Here is a 26807-nt window from a genome sequence, read left to right as displayed (position 1 = left end):
AGTTAGGCTTCTTTGAAGTCAACGGCACAATGCGCAGCAGCTTCAAAGAAAGCAAACAAAATGTTGGGTATTATTAAGAAGGGTATCACAACCAGAACGAAGGAAGTCATCACGCCGCTGTATCATGCGATGGTGCGCCCGCATCTGGAGTATTGTGTCCAATATTGGTCACCGTACCTTAAGAAGGACATGGCAATACTTGAGAGGGTTCAGAGAAGAGCGACAAAAATGATAAAAGGTATGGAAAACCTTTCATATGCAGACAGGTTAGAAAGGCTGGGGTTCTTCTCTCTGGAGAAGTGGAGACTCAGAGGAGACATGATAGAGACTTTCAAGATCCTGAAAGGCATAGAGAAGGTAGATAGGGACAGATTTTTCAGGCTATTGGGAACCGCAAGAACAAGGGGGCACTCGGAGAAATTGAAAGGGGACAGGTTTAGAACCAATGCTAGGAAATTCTTTTTCACTTAGAGGTTTGTGGGTACCTGGAATGCGCTCCCGGAGTCTGTGATAGGACAGAGTACACTACAGGGTTTCAAAGGAGGACTGGATAAATTCCTGAAGGATACGGGGATTGAGGGATACAGATAGAGGTAGGGATAGGATTATGAAAGGGTATAGATAGAAGGATAAAGGGGGTTAAAGGGTTTAGACAAGGATCACCTTACAGGTCATGGACCTGATGGGCCGCCGCGGGAGCGGACTGCTGGGTGAAATGGACCTCTGGTCTGACCCAGCAAAGGCAGCTTCTTATGTTCTTTTTAATAGTAACTCTCAAGTAACCAGAAAGTACATTTATCCGGCTTCTGTCAAGTCCCACGGGCGCCGGTTAACTGAGAGTCTACTGTGGTTAGAGAGAGACGGCACAGCAGCAGGATTTGCTGGGAGTGCCCCTAGTGACTAAGTTAGTCCTCCGCGCAGCAGAGGGCGCCCGAGGCCGGCCATGGGGGGGCGAAACGGCGCCGTCACGGTGGGGTGTGGGCCGCCATATCGCGGTGAGACAGCACTAGCTTGGCGGCGTGTCCAGCGATCGGCGGAAGAGCATGGAGCTGGAGGTGCAAGGAGTGCCCCGGGAGCAGCGCTTCAATCCTTACACCTTTAATGGCGGGTGAGAGCGCGCGCGCGCGGTTAACGGCAGCGGCGGCGCTTCTTCGCAAAGAGCCCGAGGTGTCCCGCGCCGGCTCGTGGAAAGGCCCAGCTCAGGCCAGTTCCCTGTAGCTCCTCCAGGCCATAAATACCCGGTGGGACCGCCAAAGATTGTATTCGGTCGCGTGGCTCCTTCTTTGTAGTTGAAGCGGTGGCCCCGTTAGCTCTGTCGTAAGTGTTCAGGGTTTGTGGATTTATCCTTCCCTTTCGGTCCGAGAACTCGTTAGTCGAGATGCCCTGACCCCCCTCCCCAGCCTGGGGGGGGGGGGGTTGTCATTTCGGGGTTGCAATACGAAGTTTCTGTGGGGCTGCCGCGAATTCCACTTTCACTTTTCCTTTTGTCCAGGGCGGGCTGTGGTGCATAAGCTTTTATTCCTGACATACCTAGTAATAAAGATCGGGAAGCAGGCTGTTCCCTTTTGATTGTATATGCTCAGATGTACTTTCTGTCACTAGCCTAGAGCTTTGCTACGTTTTTGGAAAACTGATCCAAGCCCATTCAGCTAAAAGCTATGGCATGCAGCTTGTTCTTGTGGCAACTGAAGGGCAAATAAGCAGTCTTCTAGTGTAAACAGTTTGCGATCGTTGGGGGTGGTTGCGTTGGGTGTCGGCAGGAGAGACTGGGCATCCCTCCTGCTATGATCGGTGGGTAGGAGGGATTGGGCATCGCTCCTGCCGGTGATGTACGGGGGGGATGGGCGTCCGCTAAAGTTAAGCTCAGCGGCTGTCTACTATGGGCCCATGGAGGTTCATAGGGCCGCCTAAGGCTACTTCCGGGCCAAGGCGCCTACAATGTAGGCGGCCTGCCTGGTGAGCTTTTTTATACAAAACGTGCATCCCAATTGACTGGTTAAGACGTCGTTTATAGAATTTGCCCCTTTGGGGGCCTATCGGACAGGCAGGTTTTTCCATTTAAATGTTTTTGAAAATGGTAAGAAGTTAATGTTAACATAAAGAACAGGCATGGGAGGGGGTGGACGACTCTATATTCAGAAGTTTAAGAAAATGCTCAAGACCACATATTTTATAGAAGCATGTCAATGAAAGATGTTTTTTGTCTAATTCTGGCTTATAGAATAGTACTAGCACCAGGACCCGCGACTAAATTTAGGTGTGACCATTTACACCAACTAAAACCTGGTGTAAATCCCCGTGCTTAACTTGGGTATGGATTGGGTGTATTTTTTTAACAGCGTGTGTAAATTTTCAGAATGCATGAAATTCACTCACGCCACTCCCACAGCCACACCCCTTTTCAGTTCCAATGCACTAGAATTTAAGTGCATCTCCTTAAAGAATTTACCTAAAGATGCACATGTAAATTCTAATTGGTGCTAGTAACTGCTTGTTAATGTCCAATTTGTGTGCAGCTCAAAGTACCATGTATAGAATCCAGGGGTATGTAGGTAATTCTGTAACACTGCTTCCATAAATGTGGCTTCTGGGAGGAAACTATTCCACAAAGAAACATAGGTGCCAACGTTTCCTTTTATAGAAATACAGTCAAATCTTGGATAGCGAGTAACGTGGTGTATGAGTGTTGGCAAGATAAGCAAAACATTTTCTTAAATTTTAACTCGATAAACGAGCGTCTTGCAGTACGAGCACGTATACATTCGTCACGTCAAGTATGCACAATATACGTACGTCGCTGAGCATGGCTGAATGTAATACAAAGCGCACACAACATGAGCACATCTCGCGCTGAGCGCAGCTGAACATAATAAAAGCATCATGCCTAATTCACCCAATTCATATTTGTTTTACTGTATATATTTTTATTTTATATAGTATTTTGTATTAAAGTTTTTGGGTTGTAGAACGAATTGTCTTGAGTTTCCATTATTTCCTATGGGGAAATTCACTTTCATATACGAGTGCTTTGGATTACAAGCATACTTCTGGAATGAATTGTGCTCGCAAACCAAAGTTTTAGGGCCTCTTCTATCAAACTGCACTAGCAGTTTTTAGCACAGAGAGCCATGCTGAATGGCCTGCGCTGCTCCCAACCCTCATAGAGTTCCTATGAGCGTTGGGAGCAGCGTAGGCCATTCAGCACGGCTGTCTGCGTTACAAACTGCTAGCGCAGTTTGATAGAAGAAGCCCTTAGTGTATTAGTGTAACAGCAAAAATATGTACATAAATGTGAGTTCTGCCCAACCTAGACTCTGCTTATGTAAAATGTGCTATATAAGGGGAAAGGGACTTATATACTGCCTTTTTGTAGTTACACAACCACATTCAAAGTGGTTTATATATATGTACACACACAGGAACTTATTTTGTACCTGGGACAATAGAGTTTTAAGTGACTAGGCTACTCCTCACCTCGTGCATGTTTTTACAGAATAGCATGTAGGTGGCATTTATCTGCGTATATGCTCTTCTAATTTGTATGCATAATCAATGTGTAGGTATTAGCCTGTACTTTTTAGAATTCTCGGAGAGGATAATTGCAATCAGTTGAACTACATTCAGTTGTAATAAATGTGTGTGTGTAATCGTGCTGCAGTAATTTAGTAGATGCAGATTAAAATTGTGGGAAGTATTTTATTTAAAATTTCTACTTGTCGAACTGTAAACAAAGAAAGAAAATAATGTTCCTGGTTTTACATTATTCTCATGATTGTAACTGTTGCATTGATGATCTACATTATTTAAAACTGGATACTGAGGCAAATCTTTCACAAGATAAGGGATATGTGCACAAGTTTGCTTAACTAGCTACTTGACACCAATGAATGATCTCGAGGCAAGCCATGTTAATGAGAAGGGACGCGCCAAAGCAGCCCTTGGCACCAGCAGATGTAGGCCACATCAGATGTGCTTATCCACTGGAAATTTTAAATAGTGAGTGTATATTTCGTTTTCTGCTCAATTTAGGATCTCACACCACATGCTCGCAGCAGATTATTGAACATTTGTAGCTAAATTTTTTCGTTTTCTTTTTTCTATGTGCTCAATATTGTTTGATTGGAAGTGGGGCAGGTGGGTGGGTGGGTGAGGGAAGGATATATGTGGTGTATATATAGCAGAAGTTGTATTTTGTTTGGCATATTGTATTGCACTTTCTCATTCAATAAATACATTTAAACTTAAATAGTGAGTGTCGCTTTGCTTTCAAATGCATTTCAAATGTACAGCTAAAGAGTACTCTAAAGTACTATAAAACTTAATTCGGTGATTTTTTTTTTTTTTTTTTTTAATCTTTTTTTTTTTTTCCAGTACTGTGTTGGCTCTTGCTGGAGAAGACTTTTCTATTATTGCCTCTGACACAAGATTGAGTGAAGGGTATGCAATTCATAGTCGGGACACGCCAAAATGCCACAAATTGTAAGTTCATTAAATGGGACAGTAATTGTATATAAAAATGTACAGCTATAGAGATCTGTAAATGGATATCTGCATATATTGGCCTTTTGGACTGGTTTTAGAGCTTGGTTTTGATTTTGTTTAAATACTTTACAAAAAGTATGCCAGATTCAGAACACTACAGTGGTACCTTGGTTTACGAGCGTAATTCGTTCCAGAAGCATGCTCGTAAACCAAAATACTCGTATATCAAAGCGAGTTTCCCCATAGGAAATAATGGAAACTCGCTTTGATATGTTCCCACCCCCCCTGAGGCCAGTGGCGCTGCTCCCCCCCCCCAGAAACGGCATTGCTCCCCCCACTCATGAAGGCCCCCCTGCGTGATCCGCCATCCCCCCGCTCGTTTCACCCCCCCACCCCACCCGGAGATCTGAGAATCTCGGAGAGAACGGGAACCCGAAGGCCTTGAGCATGCGCAGATGCTCAAGGCCCAGCGCAAAGGAGGCAGATCTTCGGGCACTGGCATGTCCTGTGTGCCGGTGCCAAATGGGGGTAAGAAATGTGATTGGTTGGGTTGGTGGATGCCTGGGGGATGCCGGATCGTGGCAGGGAGGGGGTGCGATGCGAGCGGATGGTGCTGGATCACGGGGGGGGGGGGCTCATAAATCGAGGCACGCTCGGTTTCCGAGGCGCCAATTTTGCTAATGTTTTGCTCGTCTTGCAAAACACTCGCAAACCGAGGTACCACTGAATTTTGTTTCTCTTTCAGCTAGAGAAGCACGGGCAAGAAATACTCAGGTTATTGGACTCTTTAAATACATCAATGTATTAGGTGTATTTTCATTGCAAGCAATCTCTTAACATCTCTATATGTACAGGTTGTGACTCTGGTATTTGTTGCTTGGGGAATTTAGTACAGGACACTTGCAGATTCACTATCCTCTGTACCTCCCATTATATCTCTAATCTCATTGCTGCTGGCATATCAGAGTGATGCTGCACTGAATGGCACACCTACAGATTTGTGGGATATACTAGGATTGTAATCTCGTATTCTGTTACATAAACATGGAATCTGTACACTAGGGCCCGCATTCTCTAAACAGCACCCAAACTCATTTAAAAAAAAAAAAAAAAAAAAGCCATTGAAACAGTATATTTAACTAAGGGCTCCTTTTATCAAGCCGCGCTAGCGGGGTTAACCCGCGCGACTTTTCATCACGCATTAACCCCTGCGCTGGCCAAAAACTACCGCCTGCTCAAGAGGAGGCAGTAGCGGCTAGCGCGTCCGGCGGTTTAGTGCGCACTATTACGCATGTTAAACCAGTAGCGCAGCTTGATAAAAGGAGCCCTGAGTTTCAAGGCATCTACCATTGCCTAAAATATCGGAATCAGAATTGCACCTCTGTAAGCGCTTTAGGCCGCCTAACGCCGGAAGTGGTGTTAGGTGGCATAAAGTGCCTAGAGAGGCACAATTCATATCATAGGTAGGTGTCGGAAATTTCTGGTGCCTACCTTTTGCCGGAGGCACGATTCGGTACCATTCGCTGTCACGTGATTGGCAGCCGCTTTTAAGGCAGCCACAGATAATAGTGCCAGATATAGAATCTGGGCCTAGGTGATTTTTCCCTGGTCACGAACTGTTGCAGAAAGAAGTCAATTCCATTTTTCAGCTGTTACTCCTTCACCAGTGGAGTATAGTGCCTTCTCCAGTTTTACCTTCTGCAAGTGAACTAAGAAGGTATGTTCTCATCTGCTCTGTTTCTTTTTATTTTGGGTATTTTTTTATCCATTTCATGAGGCTTGCATGTCTAGAGGTCCCCAATTTGGGGCTACTCTGCCTGGGAGAAGACGCATATGTTGCGAGGGCAGTTTGCAGCTTACGGGGCAACCCCCATGTGTACTTGCTGTGCCAGTCTGCTCTGTGTATTTTGGAAGCTCAGACTGTTCCCCTGGGAGCTAGCTCACCTTCTGATTTATCAGAGGTTTGAGCGCAGGTTGGATGGTCCTGTGTTAGTTCCTTTGGGCTTCAGGGAGAGCTAGCTGCATTTTTCACTTCATCGTGGTGCAAGGATCCATAGGGGTTGAGTTCACAGTTGGTACTGGTCCAACTGGCAACTCAAAGATCCCCCAGTTTTGAACCACTTCTGACAGAAATTGAGGCAGAAAGTCTTCTTCATTCAGTCAGGCTGCAGAAAAAGCTGATACAGGCAGGCATCAGTACAGCACAGTGAGTATAGCCCTTTATTCCCTATGTGGACAATTGGGGCTGGGGGGTTTGAAAATTTGAATTTTAAAGGTTTTCAGGTCAGAGATAGGGTCCCCCACCTCCAAAACCCCTTTTCCTGAATTTTTTGAACTTCAGGGGAGCAGCCCCTATGGGCCGTTTTTGGTGCAAATTGCTGGCAGTGGCCATCTTGGATTTTAAAGTCTTTTTTTTTCTAAAGCCTCCATCTGCATCAAAACCCCTCAATTTGACACAAAATTGATTGGGATGGACTTCTCAGCCTATTCTGCCCCCATATCATGCTAGTTTTGTGCTGTATGGCTGGGACACATGAGGAAGGAGTTAAAGCCTCGGGCTTTGCCTCCTCTGAGTCCTCTAGGGCTGGGGAACTATAGGGGGTCTGAATGGCAGGGAAAGAAGACCTCGACAGTGATTGCTCTAAATGCAAGTATGGGGAAGCAGTGGAGCCCAGGAGAAGCCAGTCTGAGGTTCTTCAGGGGTCTGTGGGTCCTCCAGGGGTTTACCTCAGACTTTATGAATCTCCTATGGAAAGCTTATTTGATGGGTCCTCAACGCTCCGTGCTGCCTGCATGTCAGTATTGGACTGGGGAGAGATTCCTCCCCAGGAGACCTCGCTACTAAGGAGCTCAGCACCCAGACTAAGTGATCATGCAGACCAGGACTGGAGATCAGACTCTATGCCTTTACTTTCCCAGAGCACAGTTTCTTGCCTGTAGGACTCCAGTTTTCTTTCAGGGACTGGAAGTCAGGAGGCGATGGTCCTGCTCAACCAGGTAGAGGAGCCTTCTGTGCAGTGGCTCTTCAAGTCAGCGTCAGTGCCTCATGTTATTACGGTTCCGCTCAGAAAATTGAAGTTGGAACCTTAATGGCTGTTGACCTCACAGTGCACGGTTATGAGCAGCACAAATGTCCAGACTACGTTTTTCCTGCACGTCCGGACATCACCTTGCGGGTCATTGAGCAATGGGAGTCTCTGGAAGGCTTTATACCATATGGCTCCGATATTTCTGTATCTGTTAACTCATCTTATATCCAGCAATTTTCAACAGGGAATCATTGCGGCTTACAGCAAGATGGTTACATTTGTGGTACAGTGTTGAGAAGCGAGATTAATAATGCCAGATAAGTCTAAGGGATGGCAGTCTGTGAGATGAAGAGGGTTTGGATGGAGTAGGGTCTTGTTTGGGTTTTGATAGACCTCAACAACATCAATCCCTCCTTGTAGAGTCTGCACTAAAAAAAAAAAAAGTATATACAGCTCAAGGACCCATGCCAGCATTCCACCTGGCAGAGAGGGCAGATCTCTAGACAAATTTGGTCACAAGAGTTTTTCCATATTAACCAGTAGAATATTAAGTTATAACTTCTACATGACATTTTACATGAAATCTCTGATTAAAAAAATGTCTTTCTACATGCAATATCTTCCCGAAGAACATCTAGATTCCTTCCAACAATCTTTTTGAAACCAGGAAGTTCATGGCATGCTCAGTTTTTGATGCTATCCATAGCCATGTGCAGGCAAGCATGGCTAAGAGTTTCTGACCTCGATGCCAATGTTCATGAGTGCTTGGCCAACATCCCACGTTAAGGGATAACTTGTTTAGGGACAAGATAAGAAGAGATAGCCCAGAAGATCAAGAGAACTTCATGACCACATTATTGTGCTCAAAATAGCTAGACCACAGGTGCCTAAACATTCTTACAACTTTAAATTCTCCTCCTATAACAATAAGTGCAGATATAATCCACCTTCTACATCCTCTTGCTCAAAAATGTCCAAGACAAAGAGCTCAGCAGTCTTTTTGACTCCATTCTAGAGAGCCTAATCCAACCTTCTCTCCAGACTCTCCCTAAGGAAGGGGGGGGGAAGTGTCACTCACTTTATTCCATTGCTGGTCCCTCATAACAACTGATCACTGGGTCCTTCAAGTGGCGAGACCAGGGCTGTGCCCTTCATTTACAGAAAAAACCTCCAGTGTCTCTTTTTTAAAACTCCCTCCTTCACCAAGAGCTCTCAACATTCTTCTAGCTCAACACCATTGAACAAGTACCTCTGCAGGAGAGGGGCCCAAGGGTTCTATTCAGTATTTCCTCATACCATAAAAGACTGGAGATCTTCATCCAATTCTGAATCTCTGTGCTCTCAACAAATACTTGCCGAAGGAAAAATTTCACATGGTCTCTCTGGGAACCCTGTTACCATTATTAGAAAAGAATGACTGGCTCTGTTCTCTAGATCTCAAAGAAGCCTACACACACATTCCTATTTTTTTGAGTGTGACCAGCCACTTCCAGTACAAAGTAGTCCCATTTGGACTTGCTTCAACACCCAGAGTATTCACAAAATGCTTAGTGGTAGTTGCTACAATCCTCTGCTCATGTGGTTTCCGTGTGTTCCCTTATCAACAAGCTCAACAGGCCATGAATGCAACAATTCATGTATTATAACTCATGGGCTTTGCAGTCAGTTACCAGAAATCCCATCTGCAAACCACTCACAACTCCAGAGTTCATTAGGGAACTTCTGGATACAACTCAAGCTCGTGCCTTTTTTACCATAACAAAGGCATGACACTAATTCAGGGCTGCCCAAGTCCGGTCCTTGAGATCTACTGGCAGGCCACGTTTACAGGATATCCACAATGAATATGCATGAGAGAAATTTGCATACCAAGAAGGCAGTGCAGGCAAATCTTTCTCATGCATATTCATTGTGGATATCCTGAAAGATCTCGAGGACCGGACTTGGGCAGCCTTGCTCTAATTCATATCTTCCAGAAGGTCTCCTTTCTTTCAAATCATCGTTGCATGTTAAATGATGCATCTTCTAGGTCATATAGCATCTATAGTTCATGTAACTCCATTTGCCCTTCTGCGTATTGGTGAACCTCAGTAGACACTCTCGACCCAATGGTCTTAAGACACTGATATGCCATACCAACGATTACAAGTAACTTCAGCACTTCGTCAATCCCTTCAGTGATGGTTATCACCGGCTAGTCTGTCCAGGGTCCTTCTCTTCCATATTCCACCATATCAAAAGATATTAACAACTTATGTTTCCATGCATGGTTGGGGAGCCCACCTTGACAGACTCTATATTCAAGGCAGCTGGAATCCTCATATCAATTTCCTCGAGCTTCAAGCAATCTGCAGTACTCTTTTCACATTCCAAGATCGCCTCCTCAATCAAGTAGTTCTCATTCGACCAGAGAACCAGGTAGTCATGTACTAAGTGAACAAACAAGGAGGCACAGTATCTCGCCTACTATGTCAAGAAGCGAATTTGGTCCTGGGTGATTCCTTGCAACATATTTTTCAAAGCGATTTTATCTCGTAGGAAAACAGAATTTCTTAGCAGACAAGTTGAGCAGAATTCTACAACCTCCTGAGTGGTTATTCAACTGTTTAACGTCAGATATTCAGGGATTGGGGGGACTTCAGAAATGGATCTGTTTGCTCCGCCCCACAATCACAAACTTCCTGCCTCCTGTTCCAGAATCTATACTCCCAATCGCCTGGAGTCGGCTACCCTCGACTATTGAGAAAAATTTCTGTATGCTTTCCCTCCAGTACTACTAATCTGGATGACTTTATTCAAACTTTGCCAAGAACAAGCTATGATTCTCATAGCGCCTCAGTGGCCCGTCAACTGTGGTTTCCTCTTCTCCTACAATTCAGTGTGTGAAATCCTATTATCAAAACTTATCTCTTTGGCACATTTCTCTGACTCCATTTCTGTCATGATGTACTTCAAAAACACTTCCAGGAAACATTTGATTAATCTTACCATGCTAATGTAATTTTGAAAGTTTTTTGTAATATCGCTCTCTGTATACAGTCTCTTCCTATGTAAACCGCTCTGAACTGTTTGTGGTATTGCGGTATATAAAAATAAAGTTGTTATTATTATCACACTTCAAATCTTTCCAACGTTGCTGATGCAGAACGAAGACTTTTCTCCATCCCAGTCTGTTTACTAGCTCTCGCATCATGGTATCTTTCAGCAACTAGATACTTTACCACTATCAGCACTAGTGTCAGCCATCATTAAAGCTTCTAGAAAACCACCTACACAACATTGCTATCGTTTCAAGTGGGCTCACTTCACAGTCTGGGGTAATTTTCACTTGTGGGATCCAATCACTTGTCCTGTCCCGTCGATTTTAGACTCTTTTCTGTATCTCTCTAAATTAAGACACAAAACTACTTCAGTCGGAGTTCTTCTTGCTTCTATTACAGCTTTTCATACACCTCTGGATAAAAAACAATCAGTGCATCCTCTAGTTTCCAGATTCATGAAAGGCTTATTTCATACCAAACCACCAATTGAGCCTCCTCCAGTTGCTTGGGATCTCAGTGTTATACATTCCACTTTAATGAAGCCTCCTTTTGAACTACTTGTGTCTGCATCTCTCAAACATCTCGCTTGGAAAGTGATATTTCTCATATCTATCATGTCTGTATGCTGAGTTGGTGAACTTCAAGTGTGTCAGATCTACCTTACACAGCATTCTATCACGATAGGTTAGGTCTTCAAACCTGATCCCAAATTCCTCCTGAAAATTGTCTCAGAATTTCATCTTGACCAATCTGTAGTACTGTCTGTCATCTTTTTAAGACCACATTCTCACCCTGGTGAAGCTGCACTCCACTAGTGCTGCCAGATTCACGATTTGAATCGATTCATTTCAGGTGAATCTGTTCGAATCGATTCAAAAAAAAAAAAAAAAAATTGGCCTCCCGATTCAGCACTGAGCCTCCCCCCTCACCCCCTAAAGCAGGATCGTCAGTGCTGCCTCTTGCTGGCCAGCCGCTGCCGCTCCTGCTTTAGAGGGCGAGTGGGAGTGTCAGTGCTTCTGTCCGGCTTCCCTCCTGGCCTCCCGGCATCAATTTACCTCATTTCAAGAGCCTGCATAAGATCACTGGTGTTAGCGATCTTTGCAAGCTGCCATCGGGTCTTCCGAGCTGCCTTCTCTCTGCCGCGGTCCCACCCACTCCTCTGACTTCAGAGGAGGGGGGTGGGACCACGGCAGAGAGAAGGCAGCTTGGAAGACCCGATGGCAGCTTGCAAAGATCGCTAACACTAGCGATCTTATGTAGGCTGATGAAATGAGGTAGATTGAGGCCAGGGGGAACACGCAGGTCTTCCGGGGGGGGAGGCGGGGTGCAGGCCTTCCGGGGGGACAGGCAGGCCTTGAGTGCAGGCCTTCAGGGGGGGCAGGCAGGCCTTCAGGGGGGAGACAGACCTTCAGGGGGGGTGGACAGACCTTCAGGGGATTGGGCTCTGGTGTAGAAGTACACGGAGGGAGGGAAGGGGGGGTTCAAAGAGACGTGCATATGCTGGACTTTGGGGGGGGAAGAAATAATGGGTCTAAAAATAGAGGAGAGGGAGAGAGATGATGGGCAATGGGATTTGGGGAGGGAAGGAACAGAAAGGGAGAGAAGTTGGACACAAGGAATGGTGTGGAGAGGGGATAGAGATACTGGATAGGAGGGTAGTTGGGAAAAGAAAGAGATAGATGGTGGACCCTGGGGTGGTAGGGAAAGAGGGAAAGATTCTGGATGAAAGGGTAGTTGAGAAAAGGTGGATCTGTGGATGGAGACGAAAAATAGAAAAGATGCCAGACCTCTGGAAGAGGGAAGGGAAACGGAAGGGGAGGACAGAGATGGCAGATAGATGGTTAGAACGAAGAAAGAAGGAGACCCTGGCAAGCAAGTTATCAGAAGACAACCAGAGCCTGGGACCAACAAGATTTGAATAAGGACCAGACAACAAAAGGTAGAAAAAAATCATTTTATTTTCTGTTTTGTGATTACAATATGTCAAATTTGAAACGTGTATCCTGCTAGAGCTGGTGTTAGACTGCAAACGTGAGCTAGGATTTAACAGAGAGGAAAAGTTTTTTTTTTGTTTGTTTACACCAAAGTGCCAGTGTGGTTAGGAGAAGGCAAAGGGGATGAAGAGGTTATAAAAAGGTGAAGAGGTTATAAAATAAACCCACCAGGATGTTTTTTTAAGAAACACTCAATCGGGCAGGAAAATCGATTCAATAGGCTGAATTGAATCAATTTTTTTTTTTCCTGAATCGGGCAGCACTCCGCTCCACACATTGGACTGTAGAAGTGCTCTTGCTTACTACTTGGATCGGACCAAGCCTCGCAGATCTTCTATTCAGCTGATCCTGTTGTTCAATCCAAACAGACTTGGAGCTCCTGTCGCCAAGAGAATCATCTCGGCATGGTTAGCAGATTGTATCTCCTTTTCTTATGCTCGGACGGGCTGACACTGGGAGGCTGAGTCACTGCTCATAAAGCTCTTGCAATGGCAACTTCAGTAGCTCATCTACATTTCATTCCTGTTGATGACATCTGTATAGCAGCCACCTGGTCCTCCATTCATACCTTTACATCCCACTATTGCTTACAGAATCATTCCAGAAGGGATATCGGTTTGGCCAAGCAGTTCTACATTTTTTTCCTCTCCATTTAAATGCCAGCTTCCCTTCCAACCCTTTTAATTTCACCAGGCTCATGATAAAAACAGTGTTCCTCTGTAAGCATAATCCTGGCAGCTAGGAAGTCCCACAAGTGAGAATATGCTGCCTGCTTGTCCTAGGATATAAAGCACAGTTACTTACTGTAATAGGTGTTATCCGAGAACAGCAGGAAGATATTCCACAACCTTCCCACCTTTACTAGTTTATCTTAGCTTTTTTACTAAACTGATGGTTCCACGAATCAGAGTTGGGTGGGAAGGCACTGGTGCATGCACGATACAGACAGTTGCAGATTTTTTACAGTCTTTAAAGTGACTGCACTTTGCATTGTCTGTACCAGACTTTGTCGATGATGTCATCGACATGTGAGAATATCTGTCTGTTGTCCTCAGATAACGCCCAAGGTAACAAGAATTCAGGATAGTTTAAATTTTTATTTTTGATAAACCTTGTGATCTTGGGCAAGTCACTTCAACCCTCCATTGCTTCTTGTACAAACTTACATTGTAAGCTCTCTGGAATAGTGCTGCCCGATTCAGGGGAAAAATTTCAATTTGATTCAGCCTATTGAATCGATTTTTTTTTTATTCGATTTTCCTGCCCAATTAGGTGTTTTTCTTTTTCAAACATCCTGGTGGGTTTATTTTTTATCCTCTTCATCCCCTTTGCCCTCTCCTACCCACACTGGTGCTGTGGTGTAAACAAAATAAACAAAAAAGACTTTTCCTCTCTGTTAAATCCTAGCTCACATTCATGGTCTAACACCAGCTCTGGCAGGATACACATTTCAAATCTGACAATGTAATCACAAAACAGAAAATAAAATTATTTTTTCTACCTTTTGTTGTCTTTTCATTATTCAGATTATGTTGGTCCCATGCTTTGGTTGTCTTCTGATAATTTGCTTGCCAGGGTCTCATTGTCATTTTCTTCTTTCTCTGTGCTATTGCTGACCATCCATCTTCCATCTCTGTCCTCCCCTTTCGTTTCTCTTCCCTCCCCCGGATCTTTCCTTTTTTTTGTTTCCATCCCCACAGCTGCAGCGATGGACCCCACCATCCCCAGATCCACCATCTCTCCTTTTCTTAACTATCCTTTCACCCAGCATCTCTCCCTCCTTCCCCACAACCCCAGGGTCCACCAGCTCTCCCTTTCTCTTCCCAACTACCCTCCTATCCAGTATCTCTATCCCCCACCCCCCTCTGCACCATCCCTTGTGTCCAACTTCTCTCCCTTTCTGTTCCTTCCCTTCCTAAATTCCAGTGTGAACCATCATTCTCCCTCTCCTCTGTTTTAGACTTATTATTTCTTCCCCCCCCCCCCCCCCCGGTATATGCACATCTCTTTGAACACCCCTTCCCTCCCTCCCTCCCTCTTGTGTACTTCTACACCAGGGCCCCCTCCCCCTGAAGGCCTGCACACCCCTCCTGAAAACCAGGTCATCCCCCCTGGCCTCCCGCTCTTATCTTAAGATAATCGGCAGCCTGCGGAGAGGATCGCAGTGCTGTAGCTATCTTTGCAGGCTGCCGTCGTCCTCAGCACCACATTCTCTCTGCCGCGGTCCTGCCTCTCCTCTGACATCAGGGGCAGGATCATGGCAGAGCCAACGTGGTGCTAAAGACGACAGCAGCCTGCAAAGATCGCTACAGCATTACGATCATCTCTGCAGGCTGCCGATTATCTTAAGGTAAGAGTGGGAGGCCAGTGTGGAAGCCAGAGGATGCTACAAAGGACCAAGGCAGCACTTCCCGACTGACCCTCGCCCCCTAAAGTGGCAGCGGCAAGCCAGCAAGAGGCAGTGCTGCTGCTCCTGCTTTAGGGGCGAGGGGGGAGGGTTGGTAACCGAATCGGTGAGGCTGACCCATTTTTTTTTTTTTTTTTTAACAAATCAATTCGAACCGCAAATTGAGCATCACTATTCTGGAGATAGGAAAATATCTGCTGTACCTTTGAGCTAAAACTGAAAAATGGCATGACCTAAATCCAAAATGCTATCCCTGCTCCATTCCCACATAACCAATCCTGTCTCCAAGGATCCATGTGAACAGATCTCTTGTCATAAAGAAAAAGGGGAGGGGAAAAAAGCAATCATTTAAAGCAAAATGTGTGTAGAGCACTGTGAAACCTTTTGTTTAGAAGTGTTAATGTTGTTAGATTTTTAGCTTTTTGTATAGACTATACTGCAGTGCTTTTGCTTTTGGGATTTTTTTTCTTTTTCTGATGTAGCTGGAGTCCTCAGACAGATATGCAGTTCTAAACTTGTGGAAGCAAACTAGCTTGGACTAACTAGAAAGGGATAACAAGCAAGAAAATACTTATAAGATCCTCCAAAGACAAAGGAAAAATCACCCACTTAGAAATGGGGGTTTGTTCCTAGTTAATTTTGAAGCAGTCCTTTAGGAGTGCTGATTTATCTTTTGATTAGTTTTATTAAAAGCATAGCTTTTAAAGTTTCTGTAATATTGATAAACATACCTTCTCATGAACTGTTGCATTTTACAGAACTAACAAAACCATGATTGGATGCAGTGGCTTCCATGGCGATTGTCTTACGCTTACAAAAATTATTGAAGCCAGATTAAAGGTACTGTGCGTTAAATGTTATACTTTTTTAAAATTATGTTTAATTAAAAATGACCCCCTGCCAAGGAACCTTAGTACCAAAATACTGGAAACAAATATTGGTTAGTAAGTTGTGTGATAAAACCATAGAAATCTTGATTTCAGAGAACGTTTCATATTTGTGGCTTAATTTGCTTTTCCTAAGGCTCAGCATTTAATCTGATTGGAGTAAATTGAATATCTTCTAAAGGAGTTTTTATTAGGGCTGCAGGAAGATTAAAAATTATAATCACGATTAATCACATTGTATGGTTGTGATTAATTGCGATTAATAAGTAAGATATTTTGAACACGCTAAACATGCAGCCTTACTATAAAATACAAATTAGTTTGATGAAATGGAAAACAGAGAAACATGATGGCAGATAAAGGCCAAATGGCCCATCCAGTCTGCCCATCCGCAGTAACCATAATCTCTTCCTCTCTGAGATCCCACATGACTATCCCAGGCTTTCTTGAATTCAGAGACAGTCTTTATATCCAACACCTCTACCGGGAGACTTTTTCCACACATCTACCACCCTTTCTGTAAAAAAGTATTTATTAGATTACTCCTGAGCCTATCACCTCTTAACTTCATCCTATGCCCTCTCATTCCAGAGCTTCCTTTCAATTGAAAGAGACTAGACTCATGCGCATTTACACCACGTAGGTATTTAAACGTCTCTATCATATCTCCCCACTCCCATCTTTCCTCCAAAGTACATAGATTGAGATCTTTAAATCTGTTACCATATGCCTTATGACAAAGACCATGTACCATTTTGGTAGCCTCCAGAATTGTACACAATATTCTAAATGAAATCTCGCCAGAGGCATCAATACCTCCTTTTTCCTACTGGCCATACCCCTCCCTATGCACCCTATGCATCCTTCTAGTTTTCACCGTCACCTATTCAACCTGTTTGTCAACCCTTATGATCATCGCATAAAATCACACCAAAGTCTCGCTCTTCAGTTGTGCACATAAGTTCTTCACCCCCTAAACTGTACCATTCCCTCAGGTTTTTACAGCCCAAATGCAAGACCTTACATTTCTTAGCATTAAATTTTAGCTGCCAAATTTCAGACCATTCTTCAAGCTTCACCAGGTCTTTCTTCATGTTATTCACACCATCCTGGGTGTCTAATCTATTGCAGATTTTGGTATCATCTGCAAAGAGGCAAATCTTACCCGACAGCCCTGCAGCAATATCATTTATAAAAATGTTAAAAAGAGCAGGCCCAAGAACAGAACCTTGAGGCACACCACTGGTAACATCCCCTTCCTCAGAGTGATCTCCATTGATCACTACCCTCTGTCTCCTTCCACTCAACCAGTTCTTGACCCAGCCAGTCACTTTGGGACCCATCCTGAGGATACTCAGTTTATTTATTAGATATCTGTGTGGAACACTGTCAAAGGCTTTGTTAAAATCTAAGTACACCACATCTAGAGCACATCCTCTATCCAATTCTCTGGTCACCCAGTCAAAGAAATTGATCAGATTTGTCCGACAAGACCTACATCTAGTGAACCCATGTTGCCTCTGGTCCTGTAATCTGCAGGATTCCAGAAACTTCACTATTCTCTGTTTTAACCCTTCCATGCATACGTTAAATTATCGACAACTTTACACACCTGGGGTCATTTTGACCCCGTCACTTATAAGCACTGAAAGTTGCTTTAGCTTAATAATTTAGCAAATTCTCACTGTCATGGCACTCAAGTCAAACGTTTATGTGTTTATTAAATATATATTTAGGCTTCCAGCACAACCGGTGATGTTCCGGTAATGCTTCAATAATGTTTCTTCTCTTATTCAGCACACTCACTGCACACAAACTGACAATGTTCAGAGCATGCAGCTCTGCCTCAGTGTTGGCAGAATTTTGTTGTCTTCTTGTCAGTTTATACAGACAAAGTTTTATAAAATTGTCTTCTTGTAAACATAGTTTATAAGGTAGAACATGAACTTACCCGAGCAAAAATGAAGAATTCTGACATTGTTGCGTTCATAAACCTGTGGGGTCGATTTGACCCCAGGTGTGTGTAATAGGTATACTCACGTTAAACTAGGTTAAAACAAAAAAAATTCAAAAGTTGTATTTGTCACAGACGACAGGAAACACATTGTCTGTTAATATCGAAAAGATACCTGGAATTTGAAATCAAAATTATAATTTATAAGTAAGCAACTAAACTAAGAAGTCGGGCTGAGGTCAAAATGACCCCAGGTGTGTACAGAAGGGTTAAAAACATATTCATTAATTTGTTTACCATAGAAGTCAGACTTACCGGCCTATAATTCCCTATTTCTTCCTTACTTCCACTTTTGTGGAGATGGACCACATCCTCCCTTCCGGTACCACTCCCAACTCTAGAGACTCATTGAAAAGGTCACTCAGCAGAGCCACCAGAACTTCCGTAAGTTCCTTCAGCATGCTTGGATTTACACCATCTGGCCCCATTGCTTTGTCTACTTTTATTTTAGCTAGCTCCTCACAAACACAATCCTCTGAAAATTGATCATGGTCTATTACTCCTCCATCCCTATTCATGTTTGTCTTCTGTGGCCCCGCTCCTGGCACTTCAGCCGTGAACACAGAACAGAAATATTTATTAAGCAATTCAGCCTTTTCTTTATCATAAAAACATAAGAACATAAGCAGTGCCTCTGCTGGGTCAGACCAGAGGTCCATCATGCCCAGCAGTCCGCTCACGCGGCGGCCCATCATGTCCAGAACCTGTATGTAACCCTCTGTCTATACCCTTCTATCCCTTTTTCCTTCAGAAAATTGTCCAATGCCTTCTTGAACTCCAATACCGTACCCTGTCCTATCACGCCCCCTGGAAGCGCATTCCAGGTGTCCACCACCCGTTGGGTGAAGAAGAACTTCCTAGCATTGGTTCGGAATCTGTCCCCTTTTAATTTTTCCGAATGCCCTCTCATTCTTGTTGTTTTCGAAAGTTTGAAGAATCTGCCCCTCTCCACTTTCTCTATGCCCTTCATGATCTTATAAGTCTCTATCATATCCCCTCTAAGTCTCCGCTTCTCCAGGGAAAAGAGCCCCAGTTTCTCCAGTCTTTCAGCGTATGAAAGGTTTTCCATACCTTTTATCAAACGTATCGCTCTCTTCTGAACCTTCTCGAGTTTCATCATATTCTTCTTTAGGTACGGCGACCAATATTGGACGCAGTACTCCAGATGCGGGCGCACCATCGTCCGATACAACATCAGGATAACTTCTTTCGTTCTGGTTGCAATACCCTTCTTGATTATACCTAACATTCTATTCGCTTTCTTAGCGGCCGCTGCGCACTGTGCCAATGGCTTCATTGTCTTGTCCACTATTACCCCCCAAGTCCCTTTCTTGGGTACTCTCACTCAATAACAGCCCTCCCATTGTGTAGCTGTACCTCAGGTTTCTGTTCCCTACGTGCAAAACTTTACATTTCTCTACATTGAACTTCATCTGCCATCTCATCGCCCACTCCCCTAGTTTGTTCAAGTCCCTTTGTAAATCTTCGCAGTCCTCTTTAGTCCTAGCCCCATTAAATAGTTTGGTGTCGTCTGTGAATTTTATTATTTCGCACTTTGTCCCTGTTTCTAGATCATTTATAAATACATTGAATAGCAGCGGTCCAAGCACCGGAACACCACTCGTGACCCTCCTCCAGTCCGAGTAGTGGCCCTTCACTCCCCTCTGCTTCCTACCCGCCGACCAATTTCTGATCCATCTGTTTACATCTCCTTCTACCCCATGGTTCTTCAGTTTCCGAAGTAGGCGTTCGTGGGGTACCTTGTCAAAGACTTTTTGGAAGTCTAAGTATACGATGTCTATGGGATCCCCTTTGTCCATTCGTTTGTGAATTAACTTCGAAGAAGTGCAATAAGATTGAGAGGCACGATCTTCCCTTATGGAAGCCATGTTGGCTTGTTTTCATGAGTTTATTCCTTTGTAGATGCTCCTCGATGCTATCAGCGCTTCTGCCATTTTCCCCAGAACCGAGGTCAGACTTACCGGTCTGTAGTTCCTCGGGTCGCCTCTCGATCCCTTTTTAAAGATGGGCATAACATTGGCTATCTTCCAATCCTCCGGGATCATGCCTGTTTTCAGGGATAGATTAGACTTGCTGTAGTAGTTCCGCTATTTCCTCCTTTAGTTCTTTCAGCACCCTAGGATGGATTCCGTCTGGGCCTGGTGATTTGTCAGTTTTTAATTTTTCTATCTGCCTGTGTACGTCGTCAAGGCTTACTACCATGGATGTTAATTTTTCTGCTTGGTCTCCTTGGAAGATTTGTTCAGGTTCCGGTATGTTGGATGTGTCCTCTTTTGTGACTACTGACGAAAAGAGCATGTTTAGTCTTTCCGCCACTTCCTTCTTCTCATTCACCACTCCCTTCCTATCTCCGTCATCCAGCGGTCCTACCTCCTCCCTAGCCGGCTGCTTCCCTTTAACATATCTGAAGAACGGTTTGAAATTTCATGCTTCACTGGCTATCCTCTCTTCATATTCTCTTTTTGCTTTTCTAACCATGAGGTGACATTCTTTTTGATACTTCCTGTGTTCTTTCCAGTTCTCCTCGGTTTTGCCCTTTTTCCATTTCTTGAATGAATTCTTCTTATCACCTATCGCTTTCTTCACTTCTTTAGTTATCCACGCCGGGTCTTTTGTTCGGCTCTTTTTGCACCCTTTTCTGAATCTGGGGATATACAGATTTTGCGCCTCGCCCACCGTGTCCTTGAATAAAGACCAGGCTTGCTCTACAGTCTGCCATTTCTTTAAGCTGTTCCTAAGTTTCTTCCTTACCATTACCCTCATTGCTTCGTAGTTTCCTTTCTTGAAGTTAAAAGTTGCCACTGTGGTCCTCTACATATTTCTCCCCCTTCACCTTTGAGTCTCACAATGCTACTTTTGCACTTCTTCCTATCACTGATATATCTAAAAAATGTCTTGTCTCCCCACTTTGCTGTTTCAGCTATTTTGTCTTCCATTTGCATCTTTGCTTGCCTGACTACACGCCAGCCTCTCTTAACTTTTCCAGATATTTTTGCCTGCCTTCCTCTTTCTGTGATATTTTGTAGTTTATGAAAGCTAACCTCTTATTCCTTACCTTCTCAGCTACTATTTTTGAGAACCAAAGTGGCCTTCTTTTCCTTTTCCTTGCTTGCCTCAAAAAGGTTTGTCGCTCTTACAATTACTTCTTTCAGTTTTGCCCACCGCATTTCCACTCCTTCTAGGTGTTCCCATTTAGACAATTCCTTGATGTAATCTCCCATCCAAACAAAGTCTAGAACCTTTGCTTTTGAATGAGTCCTCTTTATACCTATCTTTTAATATTAAACCATACCATGCAGTGATCACTGGATGCCAGATGATCTTCCACTGTAACATCAGAAACACTTTCCCCGTTTGTAAGCATTAAGTCCAGTATGACCCCTTCCCTCGTGGGTTCCATTACCAACTGCTGGAACTTGTAGAGAGTCCAGGATCTCCCTACCTCTAGAAGACTCCGCAATAGGGATACCCCAATCAACATCCGGCATGTTAACATCACCTATTAGTAAAACTTCCCCATTTTTAGATATATTCTGAATATCTACTATTAAATCTCTGTCCACTTCTTCCGTCTGTGAAGGAGGCCTGTATATCACACCAATGTAAATATATTCACCATTCCCTCTTTCCAAATTTATCCACAGTGCCTCTTCCTTGCCCTGCAGATCCTGCAATTATGTGGCTTTAATATGATCTTTAACATATAACGCTACTCCTGCCCCTACCCACTTTTCTTCCTACCCACGCAGCCGAACCCCCGCTGACTCTCCCATCTTTCCATCTCTCCCTCCCTCCCTTCCAAACCATGCCAACCCTCCGACCGTGAGACGTACTACCTTCCTCCACAGAGCAGTGTCGGCAGCTTTGCAGCCTTCTCCCGCGGGGGCATTCCCTCTGCCACATCACTGATGATAGCAGCAACGTGGCGCATGTAAGGCTCCGGCGGGAGAAGGCCACGAAGCAGCCTGTTTAGAGTGCTGCCGAAGCTGCTCTGAAGGGAGGTATGTAGGTCTTGCGGTCGGCGGGGTTTGGATGGGAGAGAGATGGAAGGATGGGATGGTCAGTTGGGGGGGGGCTGCTCAAGGATTCTGAGCTGCACAGAAGGGAGGGATAGAAGCTGGGCAAGGGTTCTTCTGTACAAGGGAGGGATAGAAAGATGCTTCAGAGGGAAGGCACAAGGGCATGGGTGAGAGAGGAGGAAAGATGCTGCATGTGGGGGGGGGGAAGAGGAAGAATTGGGGTGGAGGAATGGAAGGAAGAGATGATCATTGTACACGAAATAAGACCTAGTGTATTTTTTTGGGCCCAAAATGAATATAAGACACTGTCTATAGATAACAAATTTCGTGGTGTTTTCTGTGAAAGAGTGGAGCTCCACTGAAGCAGTTATTTGTGTTCCAGTCAGGACTGTGTACATCCTACCTGTCCTGCCAGCATAGCAACATGATGGAACTGAGTAGTTCTTTGGTACTCGGCATTAGGTTTTTTCCTTGTATAGCTGCATGCTTTAGCAGGAAGTTGAAATAAATGGTATTGAAAGGTAAGATCTATGCTTGTATTGCTTATATATTGTACTATGCACCGGATTTCAATTTCAGATGTATAAGCATTCGAATAACAAGATTATGACTACTGGGGCCATTGCAGCCATGTTATCTACAATCCTGTATTCACGCCGCTTCTTTCCTTACTATGTCTACAACATCATTGGTGGACTTGATGAGGAAGGTAAGGAATTTCAAAGGAAGAGAGGGTAGTCAGTTTTTCTGACAAATTAAAATCAGACTTGTTGCCGAGCAATGGTGGGCCAACCAGCTATATATCCTGGTAGGTGAGAAGCTTTGGCATATACCTTGCCAAGAACATTTAGGAGTAAGATCATGATAAAAATTGGAGTGGCGGAAACTGTTTCATGATTTCACTTGGATTCACTGCCAGGTCCAGAAATGGGGAGGTGATGATGGTGGTGGTAAATGCACCAAGCCTACCTCTACCACCCTGATGGTCTAGAACAGTGGTTCCCAACCCTGTCCTGGAGGACCACCAGGCCAATCGGGTTGATAGCTGTTTGAAGCTGTGGCAGCCAGTGTTGTGGAGATGGCATGGCTTGAGTGAATGGGGATTGCTCCTGTCCCACTGCGCCACTAGGGTAGTAAGTAAGAGGGGGGAGGAAGTAAATTGAAACTGTACCTGTTTGGGGGGAAGAGGGAGTGAGTTAAGTGGCAGCTCTGCCAGGTTGGGCGCAGGGGAGATAGGCAAATGGCAGGACACCATGGAGGGAGGGAATGTGAAAAATACCAGACATCATGGGGTGGGAGGAAGTAGGTCTTGAATATAATCTGAGATTCAATTTTTGATGTCCCTTCCCCCCCCCCCCCAAAAAAAAAAAAATATCTTGGTTTATACTTTAGTATGTGCAAATCCTGCCATAATTTCTGCAGAACTTAGAAACTGCAGCAGGATTTTCTAACTTTTGTCACAGTGCCCCTATGCTGCCTTTTGGTAATAGGACTATGATAGAAGGCGAGCTAATATTTCAGTGATTGATTTGACTTTCAATTCATTCATATTGAATGCTGTGTGAGCATCTGGCAAGCACTGCAGATTGAATTATGACTAAAAATGTAATCGCCTCACTGCTGAATTAAAACTGTGATGTCTTAATCTAATCATGGCATACATTTGACTTGTATAATGTCATGTCATGTTTTTTTCTCCTTAGGGAAGGGGGCCGTCTACAGCTTTGATTCAATTGGATCATATCAGAGGGACACATATAAAGCTGGTGGGTCTGCTAGCGCTATGCTTCAGCCCCTGCTTGACAACCAAGTAAGAGATTTGTCATTCTGATTTCATTTGTCCATTCAATTTTCTATACTGTTCTCCCAAGGGAGCTCAGAACGGTTTACCTGAATGTATTCAGATACTCGGGCATCGTTCCCTGTCTGTCTTGGTGGGCTCACAATTTATCTAATGCACCTGGGGCAATGGGGGGAAGTTACTTGCCCAAGCAGTGTGGGTTTGAACCCACAACCTCAGGGTGCTGAGGCTGTAGCTATAACCACTGCGCCACTCTAGAAATCAAATTGAGTAGAAGTGAGCCATGTATAGGACAGTGAAGCCATTGTGACATCACTGATGCGGAGTTCAGAACGGTTTACATGAATGTATTCAGATACTCAAGCATCATTCCCTGTCTGTCTCGGTGGGCTCACAATCTACCTAATGTACCTGGGGCAATGGGGGGATTAAGTGACTTGCTCAGGGTCACAAGGAGCAGCATGGGTTTGAACCCAAACCTCAGGGTGCTGAGGCTGTAGCTTTAACCACTGCGCCACACACTCCCCTTTCGTATCCCAGTAGTTTGCTGTGTGCAAGCTATTTGTCATGCCAAACAAATTGTAAATATATTTTTAACCTTTTATCTGCAGTCCTTTGTGGCAGTGTTCCTATGTTGTTGCATAAGATCAGCCCTTATAGTGAGTGGTTTCATAGTAACATTGACTGTTGGATGAGAAACCAAGTTAGCACCATTGCAATACCATAGTAAAAATATAAAGCGCTGGGATTTCCTTTGCAGGACTACAACCTATGGTAAAAATGTGTTACTCAGTTTTTGCAGTATTCCTTTATAGTTAGGCATAAAATCCAAGGAGTAATAAATCCAACTCTCACCATTCCTGCTAGAAGCCTTTTTCTATATATTTGGTTATGATTTGATAGGTAATTGCAACATCCCTGTGTTATCTCCTTCCTAATCCAAACAGTTTTTTATTCACTGGGCTTTGTAGGCAGAGTGAGGAGAGGGGGGCAGGCCCATTGCAAACTACAGTTTTTTAGGTGTTTATGCTAAATTGACCTTTTGATGGTCCTACCCACTGAAAATTGGCATGGGTAGGACCATCGAAGAAGTTAGATCACTAATGTAACACTGAATTCTTTCTTCGAGTTCTATAATGTCAACTATGGCCCAAAGGAAAAAGTGTTGCCACACTCAGTTGTGTTGATTGTAAGGGCACTGGAGTTTTATATATTTACCATATATACTCGATTATAAACTAAGGTATGCTTTTTCCCTCCCCCCAGAAAAGGGAGAGGGAGGGAGGTTAACCTAAATTTCTAACCTGGGTTTGTACAGTGTTCCCCCGCAAATTCGTGGTTTCACTTATTCGTGGTATTCTCCGACCACCTCTTCCTGTACTAAAGTCGGGCAACACCAATCAGGAGCTGTGCGTCAAAGCAGCTCCTGATTGGTATAGCCTGACTTTAGTACAGGAAGAGGCGGTTGGAGCATACCGCGAGTGATTTCTTCACTCACTTGCACTCCAGCTGCCCTCTCCTGCCTCCCCAGGCAAAAAACTGTATTCGTGGTTTTCGTAGGGGTTCCTGGAATAGAACCCCCGTGAATATCGGGGAGTACAGTATATGAGTTATCATGGTGAGCCAATCTGTAAAGACTGCTCACCCTCCCTCCCCATCAGCTATCCTCCTAAGTCACTAAACATAATAAAAATATCTGTGGTGCATATATCCCAAAGCTAACATATTCACAACAAGGCCTTACATAGGAAAACGTAACTACAAGCAACCACAAACTTAAATATAGACAAAAATCAAACTTAAACCTCGAAGCCATTCGCTGTATGCAGTTCAACATCATAAGAAAGAGTAACAGCACTACACTTTGGAAAATGAAAAAGAAAGCAGTGTAAACTTACTAAAATTAAATAAAATTCTTCTGTTTTTGTCTGAACATTTTATTCATGTTCACCCAGCTTCCAGTTTCTGCTTTTTAAAATCTTTTTCTTAATTTTCTTTCCAGGATCTTCAGTTTCTGCCTTTTCTCTCCTTCCTGTCATCTTCACTTTTTCTGCATCTCTTATCTGCTTCTACTTAAGCTTTCCATCTCCCTCATCCGATTATTCTCCTAGGATTTTTTTTTTTTTTTTTTTTGCTAACTCCCCACCCTTCATCTTCTCTTTCTCTCTTCATCCCCTGTATTTTCATTCTTCTAACCAGTATCTCCTCTTTTGCTCCCTCCCTCCATCCAGCTCACTCGCTCGCTCTCTGTGGTCCTGCTTGCTGCAAATGTAATTTGCCCTGTGTTTAGTAATAGTTAACGTTGCAAAAAGTTTAAATGTGTTAGCTAAGTAAGCCAAATACCTTGTTTTCAACTGGGATGTAGAAGCACATAGATTAGTTGTGATTTCCCCAGGGTCACCTAAGGGGTAATTCTGTAAGTGGGTGTCTTAGAGTTTGGGGTCAAGAACACATACAAATTGACTGTTTTATTGTATTCTGTAAATATGCACCAATATTTGATGATGCATACTTTGCAGGTGGGTGTTCACATGGAGAATTTGGAGCGTGGAGAGGGCTCACATTTACATGAGAAAATACTACAATTTTTGCATGTTCTTTTACAGTCTACTTGTAGACAAGTATTTTATTGCACCTAAAATTTAGGTGCTGTTTTCATAGAATAGGGTCCATATAAGTGCCTTCTATAGGTGACCCTCATAGTGCTCAGTCATAAGTCAGTGTTCTAGCCATGAGACCATACCTCCTTATTCCGTCTCATGCCTCTTTAGAAGTATTTTACATAAAAGATTGTTGTTTCCTTTCTTTAGATTGGCTTCAAGAATATGGAGAATGTTCAACAGTTGCCTTTGACCTTGACAAAGGCTATTGAGCTGATCAAAGATGTTTTCATCTCTGCAGCCGAGCGAGATGTGTACACTGGCGATGCACTGAAAATCTGCATGATCACAAAGGATGGCATGAAGGAGGAAACCATCCCACTAAGAAAAGACTAGTTAAATACCTTAATCCATTCACTGTCTAGAAAGTGCAATCTCTAGAATTTTGATCTGTGTATCCATTTTTTCTTCTAAGTTTCTGTTATAACAATAAAATTAATTTTGGTATAGAC

General features: G+C 43.9%; 1 protein-coding gene across 1 annotated transcript; it reads left to right on the top strand.

Moving 5' to 3' along the window:
* Positions 1-946: 946 nt before the first annotated feature.
* PSMB1 (proteasome 20S subunit beta 1) lies at positions 947-26807 on the top strand. The gene is made up of 6 exons (XM_033938326.1): positions 947-1108; positions 4372-4479; positions 15712-15793; positions 22474-22603; positions 23598-23704; positions 26506-26807. The coding sequence occupies exons 1-6, from the start codon at positions 1044-1046 to the stop codon at positions 26689-26691; spliced, it is 678 nt and encodes a 225-aa protein (XP_033794217.1). The 5' UTR covers positions 947-1043; the 3' UTR covers positions 26692-26807.

The sequence above is a fragment of the Geotrypetes seraphini genome, chromosome 3 (genome assembly GCF_902459505.1).
Source record: "Geotrypetes seraphini chromosome 3, aGeoSer1.1, whole genome shotgun sequence".
NCBI classification, from domain to species: Eukaryota; Metazoa; Chordata; class Amphibia; order Gymnophiona; family Dermophiidae; genus Geotrypetes; species Geotrypetes seraphini.
Note: the sequence above shows the minus strand (reverse complement) of the source record. Positions and strands in the feature narration are given on the sequence as shown.